The sequence below is a fragment of the Paroedura picta genome, chromosome 18 (assembly GCF_049243985.1).
Source record: "Paroedura picta isolate Pp20150507F chromosome 18, Ppicta_v3.0, whole genome shotgun sequence".
Classification (NCBI taxonomy): Eukaryota; Metazoa; Chordata; class Lepidosauria; order Squamata; family Gekkonidae; genus Paroedura; species Paroedura picta.
Window position 1 is genome coordinate 8272504 of NC_135386.1, and position 21775 is coordinate 8294278.

The 21775-nt window shown below is 48.1% G+C and overlaps 2 protein-coding genes across 4 annotated transcripts in view; both read left to right on the top strand.

Moving 5' to 3' along the window:
- The window catches only part of SECISBP2L (SECIS binding protein 2 like), a 38226-nt gene extending 32930 nt beyond the window's left edge, over window positions 1–5296 (top strand). For both annotated transcript variants that reach the window (XM_077318217.1, XM_077318218.1), the window contains exon 18: window positions 1005–5296. In XM_077318217.1, the coding sequence (XP_077174332.1) occupies window positions 1005–1681 (677 nt within the window). In that variant the 3' untranslated portion in view covers window positions 1682–5296. The remainder of the gene's footprint in view (window positions 1–1004) is intronic.
- Window positions 3572–21775, top strand: part of SHC4 (SHC adaptor protein 4) — a 46091-nt gene continuing 27887 nt past the window's right edge. Inside the window, exons 1-2 of one of the 2 annotated variants that reach the window (XM_077318219.1) lie at window positions 3572–3704; window positions 12624–14161. In XM_077318219.1, coding sequence (XP_077174334.1) covers window positions 13571–14161 — 591 coding nt within the window. In that variant the 5' untranslated portion in view covers window positions 3572–3704; window positions 12624–13570. Of the gene's footprint in view, window positions 3705–6820; window positions 6870–12623; window positions 14162–21775 lie in introns of those variants that run through there. The other variant, XM_077318220.1, reaches the window with a different exon arrangement.

A 21775-nucleotide genomic window follows, 5' to 3' on the forward strand; every position in this document is an offset into this window, starting at 1 on the left:
TTGTTTTCTTCCCCCGCCGGCCGTGTCATTCCGCTCAGGCAACTGTCTCATAGGCTAAGTAACCCTTCTGTCCGAGCACAGAAGGAAGTGATATGCTTAAGGGTCATTGTTGAGGGTTGGCATCTTTCATCTCCCACCCATGTCGCAGCAGGGGGCTCTGCCAACGCCCGGAGCTGCCTGGCGCTGCTGCTTCTCCTCACTACCTGGTTGCAGGGCCCTCTTTGGAACAGCAAGCAGCAAGGGGTGCTCAGTTTTGGGCACCCCAGTTGAAGAGGGATGTAGACAAAGTGGTGCGTGTCCAGAGGAGGGCAGCAAAGATGGTGAGGGGTTTGGAGACCAAGATGTATGAGGAAAGGTTGGGGGAGCTTGGTCTGTTTAGCCTGGAGAGGAGGCGACTGAGAGGGGATCTGATAACCATCTTCAAGTATTTAAAAGGCTGCCATGTGGAGGATGGAGCAGAATTGTTCTCTCCTGCCCCAGAACGAATGGGATGAAATTATTTCAACAGAAATTCCGTCTCAACATCCGGAAGAAGTTCCTGACAGTTAGAGCGGTTTCTCAGTGGAACAGGCTTCCTCGGGAGGTGGTGGACTCTCCAACTCTGGATATTTTTAAACAGAGACTGGAGAGCCATCTGACGGAGAGGCTGATTCTGGGAAGGCTCAAGGGGGAGGCAGGTTACAGTGGATGAGCGATTGGGATGTCAGTGTCCTGCATAGTACAGGGGGCTGGACTAGATGGCCCAGGAGGTCCCTTCCAACTCTATTATTCTGTGATTCTATCTATGATTCTATGGAGGAGAAGAACCACCGTTGCCATGTTCTTCACCTCTTGATGGTTGTGTGAATTGGATGGGATGGGGAACGTTAGAGGTAACAAGGAGGGGTGGAGTACACGGTAGGCAACTTGCTCAAGATCCTTCTTTGCGGTTGTCATTTGTGTGTGTGTGTTCGAAAACCTCGTCAATTCCAGTCATCAACCTCTCAACATTTTGATCCCGGCAGAAACCAACTGGAGGAATATGGTGGAAACATCGGATGGCTTAGAAACCTCCGAGAACGAGAGAGAGGCAAGCTGTAAAGCTCCCGCTCCGGAAAAGCCTGACGACGCCACGGTGGCTGGGGCAGAAGCAAGCTCAGCCATGGCAACAGCTGCCAACAAACAGCTCTCTCTAGCCACGGCCGGGATCCCTTCAGTCGTGGCTCGTGGGAAAGAGGAGGCGAAGCCGGACGACCTGGAATGGGCCTCTCAGCAGAGCACAGACACGGGGTCCTTGGACGGCAGCTGCAGGGATATCTTGAACTCCTCGATGACCAGCACGACCAGTACCCTTGTCCCGGGGATGCTCGAGGAAGAAGAGGACGAGGACGAGGAGGACGAAGACGACTATGCTCACGAACCTATATCCGAGGAAGTGCAGCTCAACAGCAGAATTGAATCCTGGGTCTCCGAGACCCAACGGACTATGGAAACGCTCCAGCTCGGGAAGAGCCTCAGCAGCACCGAGGACGATAACGTCGAGCAAAGCGACGAGGAAGAACTGGAAGCCCCCGAGCCGCTCGACACGGCCCTCGACGGCGAAGAATGGACGCCGGAGAAGCCGCCGTGCAAATCCCAGCAGAAGCCCGCGGCCGGCGGGCCTGTGGATCCCAAGCGTACCGACTCTAACTATATCCCGTAAACGCCAGCGCAAACTCAGGAAACTTTAATATTTAAAAAAAAACAAAAAACAAAAACGTTAACTGTCGTAAGGATCTGCAGCCATGGCTTCCGCGTGCTTCATCTCAGCGTTTTGCACTTTGTCGCGTTTAATATGCGTATTTAATTCACGACATAAATATTTTGGGTAGCTGACTTTCTTCCTTTGGCCCTTACGAACCCCGGAGTATCTGTGTGTGTTCAAGTGTGATCTCTCTTTTGTCTCCCAAAAAAGGAGGGCTTGTTTGTGGGAACTGTCACTTGGGAAACCCCTTAACATGGTGTTTTTGTTCACGAATGCTACTTTACAAATGACCATTTTGCAACCTTTTCAGACTACGAACTTGGCTGGCGCGCTACGGCTGCTTTGGTGGCCGTTCAAGCTGCCTCGGGCTTGAACGGCCGCCGAAGCACACAAGCCTAACATGAACTATTTTTAAGCCTGGCAACAGTGACCAATCTGCGCTTTGTCATTGGTATCTTCCCCTGAAAGCATTTTGCCTTGTGTCATCATGTCCCCGAACGGAGAACAGGACAAACTTATTGGCAGGCAGGGAGAAGTACGTCTGTTAGCAGACCGATCCCGCTTTTGCCGAACGGCGTAGCCAAACGGCAAGCTCGTTGCAAGTTTCCCTGCTGGCCTCTTATGCGCTTGAGCAAGAACGCTCTTGAAAAGCTGGCCGTCCCCGGTTTAAAAGCCATTGAGCAAGGCATTCTGGGAAAGAGAGGGGCTACCTCTGACATTGTCAGCAAGGACCACAGAGAAGGGACCCAGTCCCCACAGGGGCTTTCGAGGAGGGGGTGGGGGGGGTTTCTTTTTGTCTTCATTCAGCCAGTATGTCAGTCCTTTACTTACCTCAGGAATGTGAATACATTTTCATAAATGATATGTAAATATGGAAAAAAAAAAACCCAAAGCCACACCTCTTCAGCAGACAGTGAGGTGGGTGTTGTGGCTATGTTTAGAAGTGGGGGAAAAGAAGAGGTGGGGGGGGAGCGTTGGGTGTTTGTTAGCATGCTTCAGACCTGACCGTGTCTTGCCTTGTGCTCTTTTGTAAGCGTGTTTTTTTTTTCCGGTTGTTGAGAACGCGGACCCTTCCGTTCTGTCGCGTTGCTCACCACAGAGAAACAGATCTCCGGAATGGTAAGAGGTGGGAGTGATTTCATTGAGGAGGGGGGTCGGGACTTCATTGATTTAAGGAAAAGACGTTCGGGGCTGCTTTACGCTGCCCTTAACGTCCTGCGTGCTTCGAGGTTTTCCAGCTTTGCTCCGTCATAAGCATCGACGAAAGCACCCCCGAATAAGCTGCATGGATTTTAATATGGTGAATGTAGGGTTTGTTTTTTGAATTCAATGTTAACACAAATCCACATGCGGTGTGAAGTTTGGGACGCCCAGTAGAGGAAAGAATAGTTCACACTCATTCCTCCTTTCACTTAATCATTTGGGACCAACCCCTTGGAAGCATTTCCAGAGCAAGACTTTTCTATTGGTGGAGGGGGGGGGGGCTAAAAAAAAAAAGCAATCTGTCTTAAAGAGCTAATGTTGTCACAAAACGTGGGGGTGGGGGGAGCGTAGCAGGAAAGAAAAAATGGCATGTGTTAAGGGGTTGTGGGCACATGCTGAACCGGAAGAGGTCTTTTGAAATACCCGTGTGCATCCTGTCACTGTGGCTGGGTGTTCACAAATTGGCCTCCCCCCAACCCCCCAGTTTTGGAAGGAAGTAACTCAAACGCCTGTCACTTGATTGGGTCCTTTTGAAACACAATCTGAACCTGGATTGTGTTTTAAGATGCTTGGCGGTTGCTGAAAGGAAAGAAAGCTAGAGCCAACTTCTTGGTGATTGACCAATAAAAGGTTCCGAGTTCCGGAAGGGAAGTCTTGTTACCTCACAGCTTGTTCCTCGGAAATCCCCCCTACCCTACCGTACCCTACCCTACCCTACCTGCAGCAGATCTCTTTGGGGCATGTAGGACGTTAGTCAACAAAGCTGTTCTCTGTTTTGGTAAGTAGCCACAGCACACTGGTTGGGAAGAAATTGAGATTTCATGCATGTATATGCAGAGAATGCTTGTTTATATATATATTTCATATTAGGAGAGGTTTTTTCCAGTTTCGTGCAGTGAGGGATGTGTGTGTCCGTAAATATGTTGTCTCCGCTAATACAGCGTCTGTGTCCCATTTCTTTTCTTCTCTTAAACGCCAAGGTAGTTTTGTGTGCTCTGTAGTACAATTCCTATACCGGCACAGGCGGTGAATTTCTTCCACGCGGAAAGACGGCCATTTCTGCTGCCGCTACGCGGGTACAGTTTTTAGGACAAGCTCAGCAAATATTTGTTCCTCTCCTTGTTTAGTGAACTTTATTAGCGGTAAAGTTGCAAGGTGGGGGGGAGGGGGGGCTGTGGGAGAAAGATGGTGTGACACGTTAGAGGGTCATGAAATTAATTGTTTTGAGGTGACCGGTTAGATAAGTATTTATTGAAAGCCCAGTATTTTTTGTAGAAATCTCTTCCCGGAAAGCAGAAATACAAGGTAGGCCTGAAGCACAAAGGCCATCAGGGGTAGTCAAACTGCGGCCTTCCAGATGTCCATGGACTACAATTCCCATGAGCCCCTGCCAGCGTTCACTGGCAGGGGCTCATGGGAATTGTAGTCCATGGACATCTGGAGGGGCCGCAGTTTGACTACCCCTGCCCTGGATAGTCAGACAAGAGTGTGGGTATCTATAGGCTATTACAAAATGACAGTGTGACGTTTAAGATGGCCCATGAACCCCACGAAACCTATTTCACCTGCCCCGTCCCTGTTTTAAATTTTAAGCGGTGTATTTAACAAGTGGGAATCTTGATCAGTGATTTCTTGCATTTGACCACTGTTTTTAAGAGGGAGAAGGAAGATGGTGTACCCTTTTGGCTTAACGCCCTTGTCTGAACACAACACACAAAGGGAACTTGGGATGTACTTTGGGGGGGGGGGGCTATATCTACACAGTGTTGTCGAGTTGCTCAATTTTAGTCGCATGTGGGCAAAAATGTTTGGGAAAGCTGCTGTTTGCTGAAATTGTCGCAGTGTTTTTTTTCGGGGGGGGGGGTTTAAAATGTTTGAAATTGTGCCAATTAATCACGAGATTTAAGTCAATTGTCCAGATTTTAATCACTAATCCATTATATAGCCTTTTAAAAAGTAACAGCCACGTGTGGAAATTGTACGGCCTTCGGCCCAGTCCTAGCACACAGAAATACTAAGGAAAAAATGTCTACTTAAATCAATTAACAATTTAAAGAAAAGGGCCACAGCACCGGAACTGTTCCTGTGTGGTTAAACGTATCGTTTTTTTAAAAAAAGACTGTAATAAAGTAATGTCTGCCAATCTTTGATAACCTTCATGTTTGTAGTAACGAAACGTAAAAATTTAAAATAGAGAAATCATTACCAATTGCACCCTAAAGAGATTGCCTGTCCCCCTTTTATGAAGGATTATTGTACTATCATACTGTGGTTTGTTTGTTTTTTTTAGTAATAACAGCTTTTTGCACTATGTAAATACTAGTGGGGGTTCTTCCATAATGAATTAAAAAAAACATTATTTAAGAAGAATAGCGTGGTGGTGCTTTGTCTAGCTGAGTGTATTCTGAATTATGGTAGGGGAACTCCACAGATGAGGCATGGGAGCGCACCTGTAATGCTGCTTGGTCCAGTGGTGGTCACCGTTGATCTTCCGTGCAGGCCTGTCACAGAGTCATAGAGTCGGGACCTCCAGAGTCATCTAGTCCAGCCCCCTGCAGAAGGTAGAAACTTCACAACTACCTTCCCACCCGCAGTGACCCTGGTTCCATGCCCAGATGTGCCTTTTCAGAGGTTCTGGCCCTGGTTGAGGTCCAGCAGGCTACCTTGAGGCCGGGGATTTCTAGCTGGTTGGAAGTGACAGAGCGTAGAGCTCTTTGCGGGGTGTAAGCAGAGAGGTACACCAGGCCCTGACTGCGTATGACCTTAAAGGTGATTACCAGAACCTTTGGCCTCAGTGGGCCAAAACTGGAGATTCAAAGGTCAGTATTTTCAGCTGGAGTTCTCCCAGAATTACAGTCTCCAGTCTTCAGGGAGTTCTCCTAGAGCAGGGTTGGCCAAACTGTGTCTCTCCAGATGTCCATGGACTACAATTCCCATGCGCCCCTGCCAGGGGCGCATGGGAATTGCAGTCCATGGACATCTGGAGAGACACAGTTTGGCCAACCCTGAGCAAATGGCCAGAGCAAGACGGCCTATGTCAGTATGACCTGCCGCATTTCCTCACGGCTCCATTCCCAAATTCCTAGCGACCAAGGGCGAGGTTTCTTCCACTGCGAGTACAGAAGGATTGTTCTATCTGAAAGACCCAGGTTCGAATCCTTCCTCAAATGTGGAAATTCCCAAGGTGACTCTCGGGCGCGTGAACCTCACAAGGTGGTTGGGTGGGTTAAATGGAGGAGGGGAAGCCCAAAGCATATGCAGCTCTGAGGGAAAAGGGTGGGATAAAAATGTATATTTATATACCGCTGCGCCTGGCCAGCCATCTCGTGGCGGGTGACAGCAAGGTTAAAACACAATCTACAACAATTAAAAAACCCAGCCCCCCACACCACAAAACACCGCACAAAATCTGTTTCTTAGGGTTGGGGACAGAAGTGGGTACTTAGCAGGTTATGATAATAAATTTTACTGCTTAAATAGCAAAATCCATTGGCACATGGTTGCTGAACTGGGCTCCAGTGACCCTTTGCAAGCAGATTTTGCCCTTCCAGGCAGCAAAACCCACTTGCAAGGGGGAAAGTCCCTTATTTGGGGGATGTAGAAGAGTTCAGGTCTGAGACGACAGAAACCACAACAGAGAGCAACAGCTGGCAAAAGCCCCAATGAGCAAGTTGGCTCATCCCCGGGGGCTTTAAACCCACCGCCAGAAGGAGCCGGACTTATTTTTATTTTCGATAGATGTTTGTGCCTTTATTTTATGCTTTGAAGAATCACAGAACTCAACCTCTGTTTTGTCCGCCCCCCCCCCCAGGGGACCAGCAGAACATGCAACCCCCCCCCTTAAAAAAAAAAACCCACACGTGCACATGATGTTTCATGCACAATCTGGAAGGTCCCCGGGTTTTCTCTGCTCTCTTACCTCCTCCTACAGAATTCCCCACCTGTGAGTATGCTACTATCTATATACGCCCCCCCCCCCTCCAAACTCCCCTTAAGCTTTAAGGAGGGTTAAAAAAAAGAGGGGCTGGGTAGGGGGTGGGAGAAAGAGGGGGGGAATCGCTCAGAGAAATTACAATGATTATTTATTGCTGAATGTCTAGCTCTCCCTAACCCAGAATCGGCTCGGGGGGGGGGGGGGAATAGGGGTCAGCGATGGGGTGGGGAGAAGGGGCCAAAGCAGCAGAGCAGCCAGGGAGAGGTGGATGCAAATTTTGGGGGGGTTAGGAAAAGCCTTGCTCAGAGACCAATGGCAGGACACATACAAACACACACACACACACACACACGCCTGCACCGCCTTCTCCACCACATCTGCACATTGCACATGTCGTTCTCATCGTGCCAGGTTGCCACACCTGTGATCTCGCAGGAGCACGCTTTCCTGTGCATTGTTATGCATGGGGCAATGTGTGTGTGTGTGTGTGTGTGTGGGGAGGGGGGATCCCTGCGGCACATGCCCGGCCCTTCCCTCTCCGCCCCTCGGCTCACAAGGCAGCCAATGTGACTGCGGTCTCTCTCGCCCACACGCCGTGCGCTTGCCATGCGGAGGAGCATGTGACGGGAAGCGCTTTCATGCTCCCCCGGGGAGGAGGTCAATAAAAGCCGGGGAGCTGCTCGCTTTCTCTGCTGGATGCCTGGCTTTTGAGAACAACCCTTGGGGGGGGGGGTCATTTCCTACTCCCACTCATTCCCCGTTTTTTTGTGTGGAGAACTTGTTCAGTTTCCCAGCACTGTCAACCTCCAGGTGGTGGCTGGAGATCTCCCGGAAGGACAGCGGGTCTCCAGGCGGCAGTTCCCTGGAGAAAATTGGCTGCTTTAAGAGGAGGAGGAGGAGAGTTGGGTTTATACCCCGCTTTTCCCTGCCCGAAGGAGGCTCGAAGCGGCTTGCAATCTCCTTCCCTTCCTGGCCCCAAGACAGATTCAGGTGGGCAGCTCTGTTGGAATGAAGTAGCCAGACAAAATGTGAGTCCAAAGGCACCTAAAGGCCAAGAAAGATTTATTCAAGGTGTGAGGATGCATGTTTTTTAAAGGGGCTTCTGGACTCGAATCTTGTCCTGCCTGCAGCAGGCAGCCTGCGAGGGAGGTGAGGCTGAGGGAGCCATGGCAGAACTGCTCTGTGAGAACAGCCCTAACAGGACTGTGATGAGCCCAAGGTCACCCAGTTACCTGCATGTGGAAGAAGAGTGAGGAATCAAACCCGGCTTGGCAGATCAGAAGCTGCCATTCACCTGCCCGTTCCCAGGTTCAGTTCCCCAAAATTCTGAGAATTTCCCTACCCAATTCCCTACCCAATTCTTCAATTTCAAACCACCATCTAGTCCAGGGTTAGTCAAACTGCGGCCCTCCAGATGTCCGTGGACTACAATTCCCAGGAGCCCCTGCCAGCAAATGCTGGCAGGGGCTCCTGGGAATTGTAGTCCACGGACATCTGGAGGGCCGCAGTTTGACTACCCCTGATCTAGTCAGTGTGGGGGGGGGGGGGAGGAATAGCAATTTATCAAGTGTGAAATGATACCGAAGAGGAAGGGCTTGTTTATTTCCACAGAAGCAAAAGCAATCTGTGTTGTAAGTTTTCCATCGTCGAGTTTCCCTGTTGCTGAATGCCCAAGGGATCGCCTTCATCTTAACCCTGAATATTTTAACTCAAAGGCGGCGTTACTGTTGTTTTTAACTGTTTTACATTAATTTAAGTTGTTTTTTTTTTACCTTCCGTATATTTATATACTATGTTGTTCACCAGCCTGCCAGGATATAGGCAGTGTCAAAATCAAATCAATAAACCCCACATGAGAAAATCCATTTTTTGAGGGGTTGACCCCTTGTTCTTCGCATTTAGAAACATTTTGATGGCAGTCTACATGCTTACCTTCCTATCTAGACCTTGGAGGAGCAGAACCAAAACATCAAATCCCAAAATCTCACACGCTGTGTTAGAACAGTTAGATCTAATAGCTGCCATTCAGCTGATGAGCATGGAGGCTGATTCTGTCTTTCCCAATAAATTCTCCCCCCCCCCCCTGGCTTGTCATTTGCTCTTTGTTTTACTTTCCTCAATTTTGCAGTTTAATTCTTTCCCTTCTTTTTACATTGATTTTCCTGTAAACCAGGAAGTCTCCACGGGCTGGTAGAAAAAGCCTTCCTACCCCATCCTTTTGTTGGTTTTTAAGAAATTGCACGAGGGGGTTATGCTCTGAATTAGAGAACAACGAAAATTCAGAATAAGCGTGTGATGGCTTCCAGGACTTGACAGTGTATCTATCGTTCCACTGCTGGCAAAAATGTATTTGAGCATGTCTCACCTACTAAGTTTTTATGATGCGTCTGTTTTTTGATGCCATTATGCAGCCTTTTGGTGGAGTCAACCAAATCCAGATCTAAATCGGCCTGTTTGCACAGTCAGGGCTCTCTCAGAAGGTTTTTGGCTCAGAATCCACAGCAGCTGTGAATACCTTTAGCCACATTCTTTTTTAGTGTGCAGAACCTGGTTGGCCTCCCTGTTGATTTGCTTGCAGAGGGTACTAAACTGCAGCCGATATTTTACGCACCGAAACCATGATCCAAGCAGGGAGGTGTGGTGGCTCAGTGGTAGAGCATCTGCTTGGCATGCAGAAGGTACCAAGTTGGACCATTGATGTCTCTTGCTTAAAAGACGTGGTAGTAGCTGATGTGGAAGACCTTAGCCTTAGGCCCTTGGAGAGCAGCTGTCAGTCAAAATGGATAACATAGACCAGTGATTTGGCTTGTTCGAAGACAACTTTGTGTTGTTTAAATTGGGAAATGGAAACCTTTCCCTTCATTCTGATGTTTTAAGGCAAATGCTGCAGTTTGAGATGAGCCCAGAGGAATTGTTGTTTCAGGTTATCTGGCTGAAATAAGCAAGACCTACTTGGAACATTGGCTTGCCCCTTTATATTTAAGAAAAGAGCTTTTACCGCTGTCTTTTCCCCTTCTGCTAGTTTTGTCCTCCCCTTTTTTGGCACCAAAAGCTCCAGCAATAGCCACCCCAGACTTTTATTTCCGATTTGTTCTGTTTTTTCAAAAGAGCGCTTGTTAAAATCTTGCTTCCCATGTGCGGCGCCCGGTGACAACTAAAACAGACTGTTATCTGTTTCTCCCTACACCACAAGTTTACTCGCTGGTGTCTTTAGGTGGGTGAGTCTTCCTTTTGATGTCTTTCATTCCCCTTTCATGCCAGCCTCACTGGAAAGATGAGAAAAGAATTCTTCACATCAGGATGGCTCCCTTGAATGAAAGCTTCCAGTAACGGATGAGGGCTGAATAAAATGAACCTGTTACAGGGCGTTCGACATCTCAGATGGGGGTTCAGTACTCTATACCAGGGGTAGTCAACCTGTGGTCCTCCCGATGTCCATGGACTACAATTCCCATGAGCCCCTGCCAGCAAACGCTGGCAGGGGCTCATGGGAATTGCAGTCCATGGACATCTGGAGGACCACAGGTTGACTACGCCTGTTTTATACAGTAGTTAAATTGTTAAAATCAATAAATTAAAAAAGTAAAACAGTTTAAAAATCTCAGCTGGGGCCTCTGGCGTGGTTTAATTGTCATAGCCATGCTGTATAGCACGTTGGTCAGGCTGTACATGGCGTCCTCTGTGCCATTCTGGAAGCTTCACTTCCAAAAGGACGTAGACAAAATGGAGAGGGTTCAGAGGAGAACGATGAGGATGATCCGGGGCCTGGGGACCAAGCCCTGTGAAGATAGGTTGAGGGACTTGGGAATGTTCAGCCTGGAGAAAAGGAGGCTGAGAGGGGACATGCTTGCTCTCTTTAAGTATTTGAAAGGCTGTCACTTAGAGGAGGGCAAGCCGGTTGGAGGAGGAGGCACTCAGGGGCGGGACAGCCACCCTGATTGGGTGTTAAGCGCTGAGTGGCACTTAAGCCATGAGACAGGCTCCTCCTCCAAGCCCTTACCAGAAATATTTTATGTGGAACAGATAAAACATTCAGTAAGAATGTATGCAGACAATAAACTACTCCAAGATAACACAGCCCTCAAGTTCCATTGCTGCTGCACAGAACCTGGCGACACTATTTGAATCCCTAAACTGCAAGGACATTCAAATTTGTCCCTTTTAATTTGTGAAGCCAGCAATTAATCCTGCCATCCTGTCTTGCCTACTTATATATGTTGTCCGAGAGTCCCAATCAAAACCAGGAGTCCTCCTCCTCCTCCTTCACTATACATTTAGTCAATTTAGCTCTAACTGCCTGGTTCATAACTTGACCCTGCTTTTCAGTACCTGAAGGAGTTTCAAAGTGGCCTTGTCTTCCTCTCCTCTCCCCACAACAGACGCCCTGTGAGGGAGGTGGGGCTGAGAGAGCTGTGACAGGACCACTCTGTGAGAACAGCACTATCAGGGCTGTGACGAGCCCAAGGTCGCCCAGCTGGCTGCATGTGGAGGAGGAGCAGGGAATCAAACCCATCTCGCCAGATTAATAGCCGCCGCTCCTAACCATGACCACAAGCTGGCTCTAGAGCTGAAGAGTTCGGGTTTTTTTCCCCTGCTTTTCACTACCCGAAGGAGTACCAGAGCAGCTTCCAAACACCTTTCCCTTCCTCTCCCCCTGTGTGGTCGGCGGGGCTGAGAGAGCTCAGAGAGAACCGCTGTACGAGAACAACCCTAAGAAAACTGCGACTAGCCCAAGCCCCCCCCCCATCCAGATGCCCATGGAAGAGATCACAGCCTGCCACTCTTTAACCTTTGCGCCACCCAGGAAATACCTGCAGGAATCTCTGAAATCAGCCAGGAAATGGAGCTTCAGCCACTTCCCTATCAGGCATACAATAAAACGGTGCAAAATAAGTAAGCATATGCACGATTAACCTCCAGCTTGGGGGTTTGCACCCTCTCCCTGCTGAGCCAGGATCTAGCCCTCCGTTCTGCTAATAAGCTCTGGGACACCCCCCTTGCTCCTTTCCGATGTGGGTTGATACACCTCCCCAAGGGTTGAGGCTGCTGGCGGCTTCCAGAGGATGCGATGTCCTTTATTGGCTTGCCTGCTCAGATCCCGATTTCCTGTGTGCTTGCTCGTTTCCAGTTTTCATCGTGTCTCTTGGAGTAAATTTGATAGGCACAGGAAGCGTCGCTAGATATTGAGCCAGCAGTCGATAAAGTGGAACTCTTGCTTCAAAGAACGGCGCATCATCACTTCCTTTAGGATGTTAGACCATATGAGGAAATGTCAGGGGCAGAGGATGTGTGTGTGTGTGTGTGTGTGTGTGTGTGTGTGTGTGTGTGTGTTTTAAAGCAAAAAGCCTCCTGGTGCTGCATTGCAGAAACAGCAAGCGCAAAAGATGCATGGTAGAGGAGGGAGGGAGGGTGGACACAACATGGAGAGGTTTTGGTGTTGTGATCATGGAAGAGTTCTTCCTGTTCACGACCGACCAGGCGCATTAAAAGCTTGCCCACCGCACCGAAAGTCACATTTCACACCGGCTACTAGTTTAGTGTATTTATGGTGCATGAGTCATCGGGCTGCCTCCTGATTGGCTGGGAATCAAACTCCTCGGGGACTGTCAGTCAGTTCCAGCCATTCTCAAGGTTCATTCACAGATTTATTTAGCTTGCACACAGTGAAATTCATTCAGAAAACTTCATTCATAAAAACTGCAACCTTCTCTCTCTCTCTCTCTCTCTCTGTGTCTCTCTCTGTGTCTCTCTCTCATTTTGAAGAGAAATATAAACTAGCATGACCTGGCTGGGGAAGAAAATCTACAGAAGCCCTTCCAGGAGATGGTTCTATAAGGCTCACATGAAGATCTCTGAAGTACGTGCCGAATCCTGAAATCAGCTTGACGTGTTTGGGGATGTTACAGTATTCAAGAATCTTTCAAGGATTGGCAAGGTGGCTGTTGAGAACAGCTGAACTTCATCTACCTACAAAGATATTTCCGTCTTCATTTTGTTTAGGATTCCCTCCCCTACATTTCTTTTTTTTTTTAAAAAAAAACTGGTGAAGAATTATTATTTGTTTTAATGCAGATTATTATTGTTTTCCCTTGCTGATCTGCTCAACATTCAAATGCTAAGCTGGTGGGGGGGGAAGAAAATTCCTTTCGCTGCTGCTGAGATTTTAGTTCTTGAATGGTCTGGTATGAAATAGTGTGGGTGTTTTCTGCTCTGTGTGTGTGTGTGTGTGTGTGTGTCTACTGCAGCTAAGGTTATACTATTAAGGATCCAGGCGGTGAGCCCTCAAAGCACGTGATGCTTTTAAATTCTGCTCGGCTTGTGTATGTTGTGTGTGTGTTGCGATGAAGAACAGCTCTTCCCATGTTAAACAGCCGGTAGCCTCCTTTGCTTTACCTGCTTGTGTGCGGGTTGCTCTGAAGGGTCCCGTTGAGATTTAATCCGAAAACAGCCAGATGCCCAGGCAAAATGAAGCTGGGTCCATTAAGAGGAAGAAGCCGCTAGGAAAGCAGCCGAAAACTCCACGGCCTCCTTCCGCCGGACATGCTGTCCTCTTCTTCGCTTTCAAAATTGTCCTGGTTTGCTTAATCCCCTATTACTTTGTGTTGTTTTTACGAAGGAAGTTGGTTTAGGCATAGAGGGACGGGGGGGATCTGTTTGTGGTTGTGGGTGTGGTGTTTCCCCCCCCCCCCTGTTTTTTAACCTCGAAGGCTATGAGAGAAGGCGTTTCATACGGCCTCAGTGGACAGGGACTGAATGTAGAACAGCTGGGAGGGCCCGTGATGCTTCACAGGACCAAATACAGCCGCTTCAGGGACGAGTCTCTCATCTCGTTTGAGGAAGACACCCAGAGTGGACCTCTTCATCTTAAAGGTTCCCCATCGTCTCACTCCCCAACGCCGAGCCTGCCCGTCGACAATGTCTCCACGGGGACCCCGGACGGCCCTGCGTCTCTGTGCACCTTGATCCCCCGCATGGGTAACCTCAAGCTGACCAACCCTTCCACCCTCCCGGGCTTGAAGAACCTCTGCCTGAGGACCAAGGAGGTGCCGAGAATTAAGCTCACGGAGTGCGCAACTGTTCCCAGCAGCCCGACCTCGCCAGAGATCAAGCTGACGTCCTGCCTGTCCTCTTCTTATCCCTGGGGAGATCTGGACAAGCCCCTGAAGGGCAGCCCAAATGTCCAGGAGGAGAGTGTCTTGCTGGGTGCCGAGGAATCTGCTTTGCTGACCAAACCGGTCAAAGATCTTGGCCGCAAGGGGGATGAATCCTGCTTGGAAGCTGGGATCTCGTATAGCATCCGCGTAAGTAGTCCCCCCTCCCCCACCCCTTTTCCCTTTTGGAATGCTGATGATTCAGCCCAGTATTTTTATAGCATTGCTTTAAGTGTATATATTTATGTGCACCAATCACCACGAGGTGAAGTAGGCCATAGTTGTAACCCCTGTATTGCAGAGATGCCCAAAACGAAGTTTGAACAGGCAGTTTCCTGGTTTGGATTTACAGGGGTGGGGGGGGGGGAAGATCTCAACAATTCTGGGGCCCTGGCCCAAAGTCCAGGATGGGACCCCATAACCACTGCCCCCCCTCCCCTCCCCTCCTGTGCGGGAGCCAAGCAGAGGACAGCCCTCACCTTGTGGTTCAAGTTGGCTTATCGCAATAATAACAAAAAATTGTTTTGGAAGAAGAGTTGGTGTTCATACCCCGCTTTTCACTACCCCAAGGAGTCTCAAAGCGGCTATCAACTGTCTTCCCTTCCTCTCCCCACAACAGACACCCTGTGAGGGAGATGAGGCTGAGAGAGCCCTGAGATTACTGAAGAAGAAGAAGAGTTGGTTCTTATATGCCGCTTTTCTCTACCTGAAGGAGGCTCAAAGGGGCTTACAGTCGCCTTCCCTTTCCTCTCCCCACAACAGATGCCCTGTTAGGTGGGGCTGAGAGCTCTGGCAGAGACTGCTGTGTGAGAACAACTCTACCAGGACTCTGACTAGCCCAGGATCCCCCAAGCTTCTGCATATGGAGGAGCGGGGAATCAAACTTGGCTCTCCGGATGAGAAGGCACCACTGTTAACCACTGGTAGGTCTCTGCTCGCTGCCTGAATACCAGCAGCGCCTTAAAAGTATTATGACACACACGCACACCGCTGAGCAATTTGGTTAAGGCTTGTTAATCTATTGACTGTAAAAAACTAAAAAGCTCGGCATCGTACACTACATAAAATGCAGCTCGCATGTAAGGAAAATGTGTCAGCCTAGCAGGAAATCAGGCAGTGCTAAATTACAATAGAAGTGTGCATTTGTTCTTGTTTCAGGCCGTCTCCTAGCTCAGGGGTAGTCAACCTGTGGTCCTCCAGATGTCCATGGACTACAATTCCCATGAGCCCCTGCCAGCAAACGCTGGCAGGGGCTCATGGGAATTGTAGTCCATGGACATCTGGAGGACCATAGGGTGGCTACCACTGTTCTAGCTTTTCATTCCCGCATTCTTAATTGTCACAAAACCAAGGCAGGCTAGTGAAGGATCTTACCACTAGAACATGTTTTTCATTTTAATCGCAAGCCGTTTGGGCCTTGGGTTGTGGAGGAAGAGTTGCTATAATCCAGACTTAGTATGTTTATTTAGGTTTAATCGATGTCTGCTCAGATGATCCTCGCTTAACCGCTAGCCCCAAGGCCTCTCGACAAAAACTTCATGAGCCTATCTGCCCACAGTTTTATTTGAGTAATTTGTGGCTCTCGAGGAAAGAGTAAACTGGATTTGTACAAACAAAAAACAAAAAAAAAGGGGGGGGGGCGGAGAGTCCAGTGACTTCTTGAAGATGAACAGATCCTCGGCATGTCACAGCTGATGGTGCCAGTGGCAATTTAGCAGAGGGGGCCTAGCTTGTAGAAAGGAAGGCTCCTTAAAATTAAGGAAATGGATCCTAAGAGAATCACAAGAGAGAATACCCTGTAATCCAGTTTAGGCTCAATCTGAGACATCGGAGCAAATCTGTCATATATTGTGGAGCCCATTTTGCTCTAGGGTCAGGAAGATGTTTTGGATCCAAAGGTGATTTTGCCGCTCCCGTAAGAAGTCTTCTTCAGTTCAGGGAAGATGACTTTTCTCAGAAGTCTCTTTCCACCCATGGAGGAGCAATGGGGTGACAAGATTGTGAGGGGAAGCAGCAGGGGCACCCATAACCTCATATTTTACATTAGCCTCCTTTGTGAACTAAACAAATGCTTCCTACAGGGGAAATCTGATGCCGTTTCTGCTCATGTTTCTCTAACATGGATGAAACAGTAAGAATCTGTGGTTCAGAATCTGGGAATTCTCCAAGAGTTGGGGTTAATTCTGCACTCAGTTTCATTTCTGGGAACATAACACTTACCTAGCATGTATTAAATGCTAAACTCTCTATGCGCAGTACTCTGGAAACTGTAAAAATGAATCACTGTAATAGCAGTGCTTTAACACGGTTTTGTATTATGTCGTAAAAATGGCACAGACAAACAGACACCTCGGCTCTTAAGCACTAACTATCAGGAAGTTTGAGGGCAAAATGTCACATAGTACGGCTAAATGACGAATTTCTTATTCCAGCTGATAGCTTGAAACATTCTTCAGACTTTGAGAAAGCCCAGAAGAGGCATGATGGTGCAGATTGTGGTTAGGAAGCATAGCTGTGGACACGCCCACCCAGGGCCCCTCCCCTTTACACACCCTGCAGGCCCATCATTGGCCATTTTGGGAGGGGTTGACATGACCATATATGGTCATATCACCCAATAAATGTTTAACAATTTAAAAAAAAATATATTAAAATTAATGAAGAAGAAGAGTTGGTTCTTATAGAGTTGGTTCTAAAATTAATTAATTCCCACCCATTCAAGAAAACCTTCAAGGGCTGTCAAGAAACCCCAGGATTTCACAAAACCCTGGTTGAAAAAGCCTAACCTATAGGGTCAATCTGTCACTTGATAGCCACTACAACAAATAAACGTTTTCAAAGGCTTGGAGAACTTGTAAAGAGTTACCGGGGTTGTCTGCTCTTATGTCATTTGCATTTTCCAGAATGGGTCTTACTTCATGTGAACACAAGACTGATGCTCTCAATATGTATGTGGATGACATTGTGTGACCAATCTTTGTTGGTCTTAAAGGTGCTACTGGACTCTGATTTTATTGTGTGAGCTTGTAATTGTATGTATATATGCATATGTGTGTGTGTGTTTGTGTGTGCATAAATAGTTCCTTTTAATGCATACGTTAATATATATATAGACGTGTATGTGTGTGCATGCATGTGTGTGTGTATCCTTCCTTTTAAAATTAAATTTACATCCCCATCCTTGGGTGTCTTTCCAAAGAGAAAAGCAAGATCTAAATTGTAAAAATGTGTTTGTGAAGAATTTGTAGGTATTTTGACGGCCGTCGGTTCCAGTGGGTTTTCCTGTGCTGAGGACAAGTCCTAGCAAACAAGGGAAAGAAATCTTGTATGACAAGCTTCCAGTAGTGGTGTAGAAAGGAAAAGATTTTGGGTGCCTGCCGTTTACTTCAGTATTCCAGTGTTTGGGGGGAGTGAGAAAAATGTTCAGAAGGAGACTGTTGTTCTCATGGATGAGTCAGTGTTATACAAAATAAGACGTATTCCCAAATTAGAATCTGTACGCTCATCCATAAGATATTTCTGCCTCTACTGGGCTGTTGAATTCAATAGGAAAAATTAGGACCCAGCATGGCAAGGAGAGATGGTTCTTCTTTCCACTCCTGCCTGACACTCAATCCTGCTTAAAACATATTTTCTTTAGGCTCAGTCGTTTTTACCAGAATCGAGGTGGACTTAAATTAATGGTCTAATGCCTGAGATCTCCCCTATTTCGGTTTTCAAAGGCAGCTATGCGCAAATTGCTTTTTGAAGAGCCAGCTGTTGTGCAGACATGGAAGCATTCTGCATAGTTTCCCCGTCCCTTCTTTTGTGTCTCTGCTAACATGGGTTCTTTGTGTGTCAGTACTCAGAAGCCTCTTTTTCACTGGTTTCTTCTAAAATAAAAAATCCTGGCCACTTTAGTGCCTCCGTTGAGTGAGTGTGGCCTGCTGCGCACGAAAACGCTTGAAGAAATGGGAAATGCCACTTCTTAGGGTTGTACTAGGATCTGGGCGGCCCAGGTTGGAACCCCACCCCACCGTAGAAGCTTGATCCAACCGTATGCCCTCTGCCTGCCCTACCTTACAGGGTTGTTGAGAAGATAAAATGGAGAAAGGGAGGATGTTGCAAGCTACTTTGGGTCCTCCTTGGAGAGAAATAAAGGCATAAATAAAGTTAAGAGGAGAAAGAGGAATTCGGGAAGTCCTATAGCTCAGTGGAAGAACAAGACGTATTATAGAAACAAGGTCTTAGAGTTAGAGCAGCCTTTCTCAAATTTTTAACCGCTGAGAAAGCCCTGAAATATTCTTCAGGCTTCAAGGAACCCTAGAAGGGGTGAGATTGTGCAGAATATGGTTGGGAAGCAGAGCTGTGGACACGCCCACCTGGGGCCCCTCCCCTTCCCACCCCCTCCAAGTCATTTTGGGAGGGGTGGGTGGGTCGACATGACCATATATGGTCCCATCACCCAATAAATGTTTTACAAATTTTAAAAAAATGTATTAAAATTAATTAAATCCCACCCCTTCCAGAAGCATCAAGAAACCCCAGGGTTTCACCAAACTCTGGTTGAGAAAGATTAAAGTCTAGCTGGCATAGCTTCTAGTAGACTAGTATTTTAAAGATTTGGCAGGACCGCTCCAAAATATGTGGGCAGTGATCTGAAGTTCATTAGTGACCTAAACTTCAACTATTACCCGGGACCCAAAGACTGTTTATGCACTGGAGGTTTCATGCCAGGCTGCAGGCTGGAGTTTTAGTCATAGCAGGTTGCCCCACCTCTTCCTGCACCCACATGGGGGAACACTTGGCCTGGGGCACCTCATCCGCCTCCAATTTGTGCTCCTGCATGAGAGCTGGGGCACTGAAGTTCCCAGTGCATAAACGGTCAAAGTGGGACCCTGGATCCAACCTGTGCATTCTTCAGTTGTGCTCCTAGGATTGTTTAAGTTGTTTATGTTGGAGTGTGTTAAATTGTTTTCACTGGAGTTGTTTTTGCTTTAGCACACACTATCCATTGAAATGGACTTTTCTCCCCTGGTTCTCTCCCCTGTCTCCCCCAGGCTCATTTCCTCTGTACAGCTCTGATCTGCTTACAAGCGAAGGGCGGTGTTTTAAACCACTTGGACAGTGGGTGAGCGAGAAAACAGGCTAACGGGGGCTCTGCAGAGGAATTCGGACATTCCCCACTCCCCTTCTCCTGTGGGTTAGATTGATAATTTCCTCCTTTCCTCTGAAGAGCTCCAGGGGGTGTAGACAGCGTCCCAAAGCAGCCTGCCCAACAGACCTGTGTAACTTCTACGGCAGGGGTAGTCAACCTGTGGTCCTCCAGATGTCCATGGACTACAATTCCCAGGGGCTCATGGGAAATGTAGTCCATAGACATCTGGAGGACCACAGGTTGACTACCCCTGTTCTACGGTTCTCTTGGGAAGGAAATGAACTTCAGTGACTCTGTGCTTCTTCTCATCTATGATTCAGGAGCCGGGGAAATATTTTTAGCTTCTCCCTCCTCCTTTGATGCGCCGCTCTTGGAAAGCCAACATTTAATTACGAGATCCAAGGAAAACCATTCAGAGCACAGGTGTCTGCTCGCAAGGCCCGTGCAGCTCCAAAGCTCATCAAAGGGATGGAGGGAGAGAGGAGGCCGCAGCTGTTTCGGCCCCTTCCTTTACTAATTGCTCACCATGAGTCATGCAGCTTGGTATCCCACCACGGACTGGCCTGGCTTGATTGGGGCCTTTCATAGCGTGGCCCCTGGAGGAACAGCCAGAGGGTCGGTATGCTCCGGAGGCAGGGATCTGAGGACGGTGCAAAGCTGCCTGACCTCAGAGGGCGGCAAGGTGGCGTGGCAGGAAGCAAGCAGAGGCATGACCCAACCGCCTTGGATGACTCCGGCCCCACTGTACGAGAACAAGGAAGGGAGAAATGAACAGAAAGCAAAAAGCGTAACTGGATTTAGCTAGTACCCGAACGGCTGGATGTCTCTGCAGTTACGACAACAGGTTACAAAAATAAAGGTAAAGGTAAAGGTATCCCCTGTGCAAGCACTGAGTCATGTCTGACCCTTGGGGTGACGCCCTCCAGCGTTTTCATGGCAGACTCAATACGGGGTGGTTTGCCAGGGCCTTCCCCAGTCATGACCGTTTACCCCCCAGCAAGCTGGGTACTCATTTTACCGACCTCGGAAGGATGGAAGGCTGAGTCAACCTTACAAAAAGGTTACAAAAATATATAAGCATTTATTTCGCACCGCTTTTTAAAACGTCCGTTAAGCTTAAAAACACACACAAAGCCCATAGGTCATTATCGAAAAATTCATCAGCCTTAGGTCTTAGACCTGACGGGTTTCAGCCTTCACTGGGTCTTCCTCAGAGGTCTAATTTGGACACACGTCCTTGATATAAAATATGAAATCCATAAAGCAGCCTGTAAAATAAACAAAGGGTGAGAACTTTTTTTTTTTTTAAGGTGACAAAATCAATCTAAATGGAGCAGAGGGGAAATGTTCATTTATCGGGTAATCGTCCCCTTCTTTCAGGCTGATGTGTGCCCATGAAATCAGAGCATGTACAAAGGTCCAATTTAGAAGAAGAAGAAGAAGAAGAAGAGTTGGTTCTTATATGCCGCTTTTCCCTACCCGAAGGAGGCTCAAAGCGGCTTACAGTCGCCTTCCCATTTACCCAGACATCCACTGATGGCCTTTGAGGGCACTGAGACACCTGAAGCCCACCTGGTTTCTCCTGGCTGAGGTGACAGGCTGTATTTTTCAGCAGAGTGCTTTACGCACTACCTGAAAGAACTGCCAATCGCCGTTTTGCATGCCAGAGCATCTTGGCCTCGATGACAAGAATGAATAAGCCTCTTGTAGATTTCCCCTGCCTATAGTTTATCCTACAACTTCCACTTAGTGTTTGTAAATAGCTCCTTGTTATGCACAGAGGCGTCTCAGACTGCAGCTCCTGCAACAATGTGGTTTAATTAAACACGACGTCTGCCCTAGAGATGCCGGTAAAATGGTTTGCTGAATTAACCAGTTAAACCACCCTACGCAAAAAATGATCTTGAAATGATAGACTTGGAGCAACAGATAATCCCTCGGCCTCCCCTCCCTCACAGGGGAGAGGAAAGGGAAGGGGATTGTAAGCCGCTTTGAGACTCCTTTGGGTAGAGAAAAGCGGCATATAAGAACCAACTCTTCTTCTTCTTCAGTAATATCAGGGCTCTCTCAGCCTCCGCTCCCTCACAGGGTGTCTGTTGTGGGGAGAGGAAAGGGAAGGGGATTGTAAGCCGCTTTGAGACTCCTTCGGGTAGAGAAAAAGCGGCATGTAAGAACCAACTCTTCTTCTATTTCAGTAATATCAGGGCTCTCTCCGCCTCCCTCACAGGGTGTCTGTTGTGGGGAGAGGAATGGGAAGGTGACTGTAAGCCGCTTTGAGACTCCTTCGGGTAGAGAAAAGCGGCATATAAGAACCAGCTCTTCTTCTTCTTCAGTAATCTCAGGGCTCTCTCAGCCTCACCCACCTCACAGGGTGTCTGTTGCGGGGAGAGGAAAGGGAAGGCGATTGAAAGCCGCTTTGAGCCTCCTTCAGGTAGAGAAAAGCGGCATATAAGAACCAACTCTTCTTCTTTTTCAGTAATATCAGGGCTCTCTCAGCCTCCCCTCCCTCACAGGGTGTCTGTTGTGGGGAGAGGAAAGGGAAGGCCAATGTAAGCCGCTTTGAGACTCCTTCGGGTAGAGAAAAGAGGCATATAAGAACCAACTCTTCTTCCTCCTCAGTAATCTCA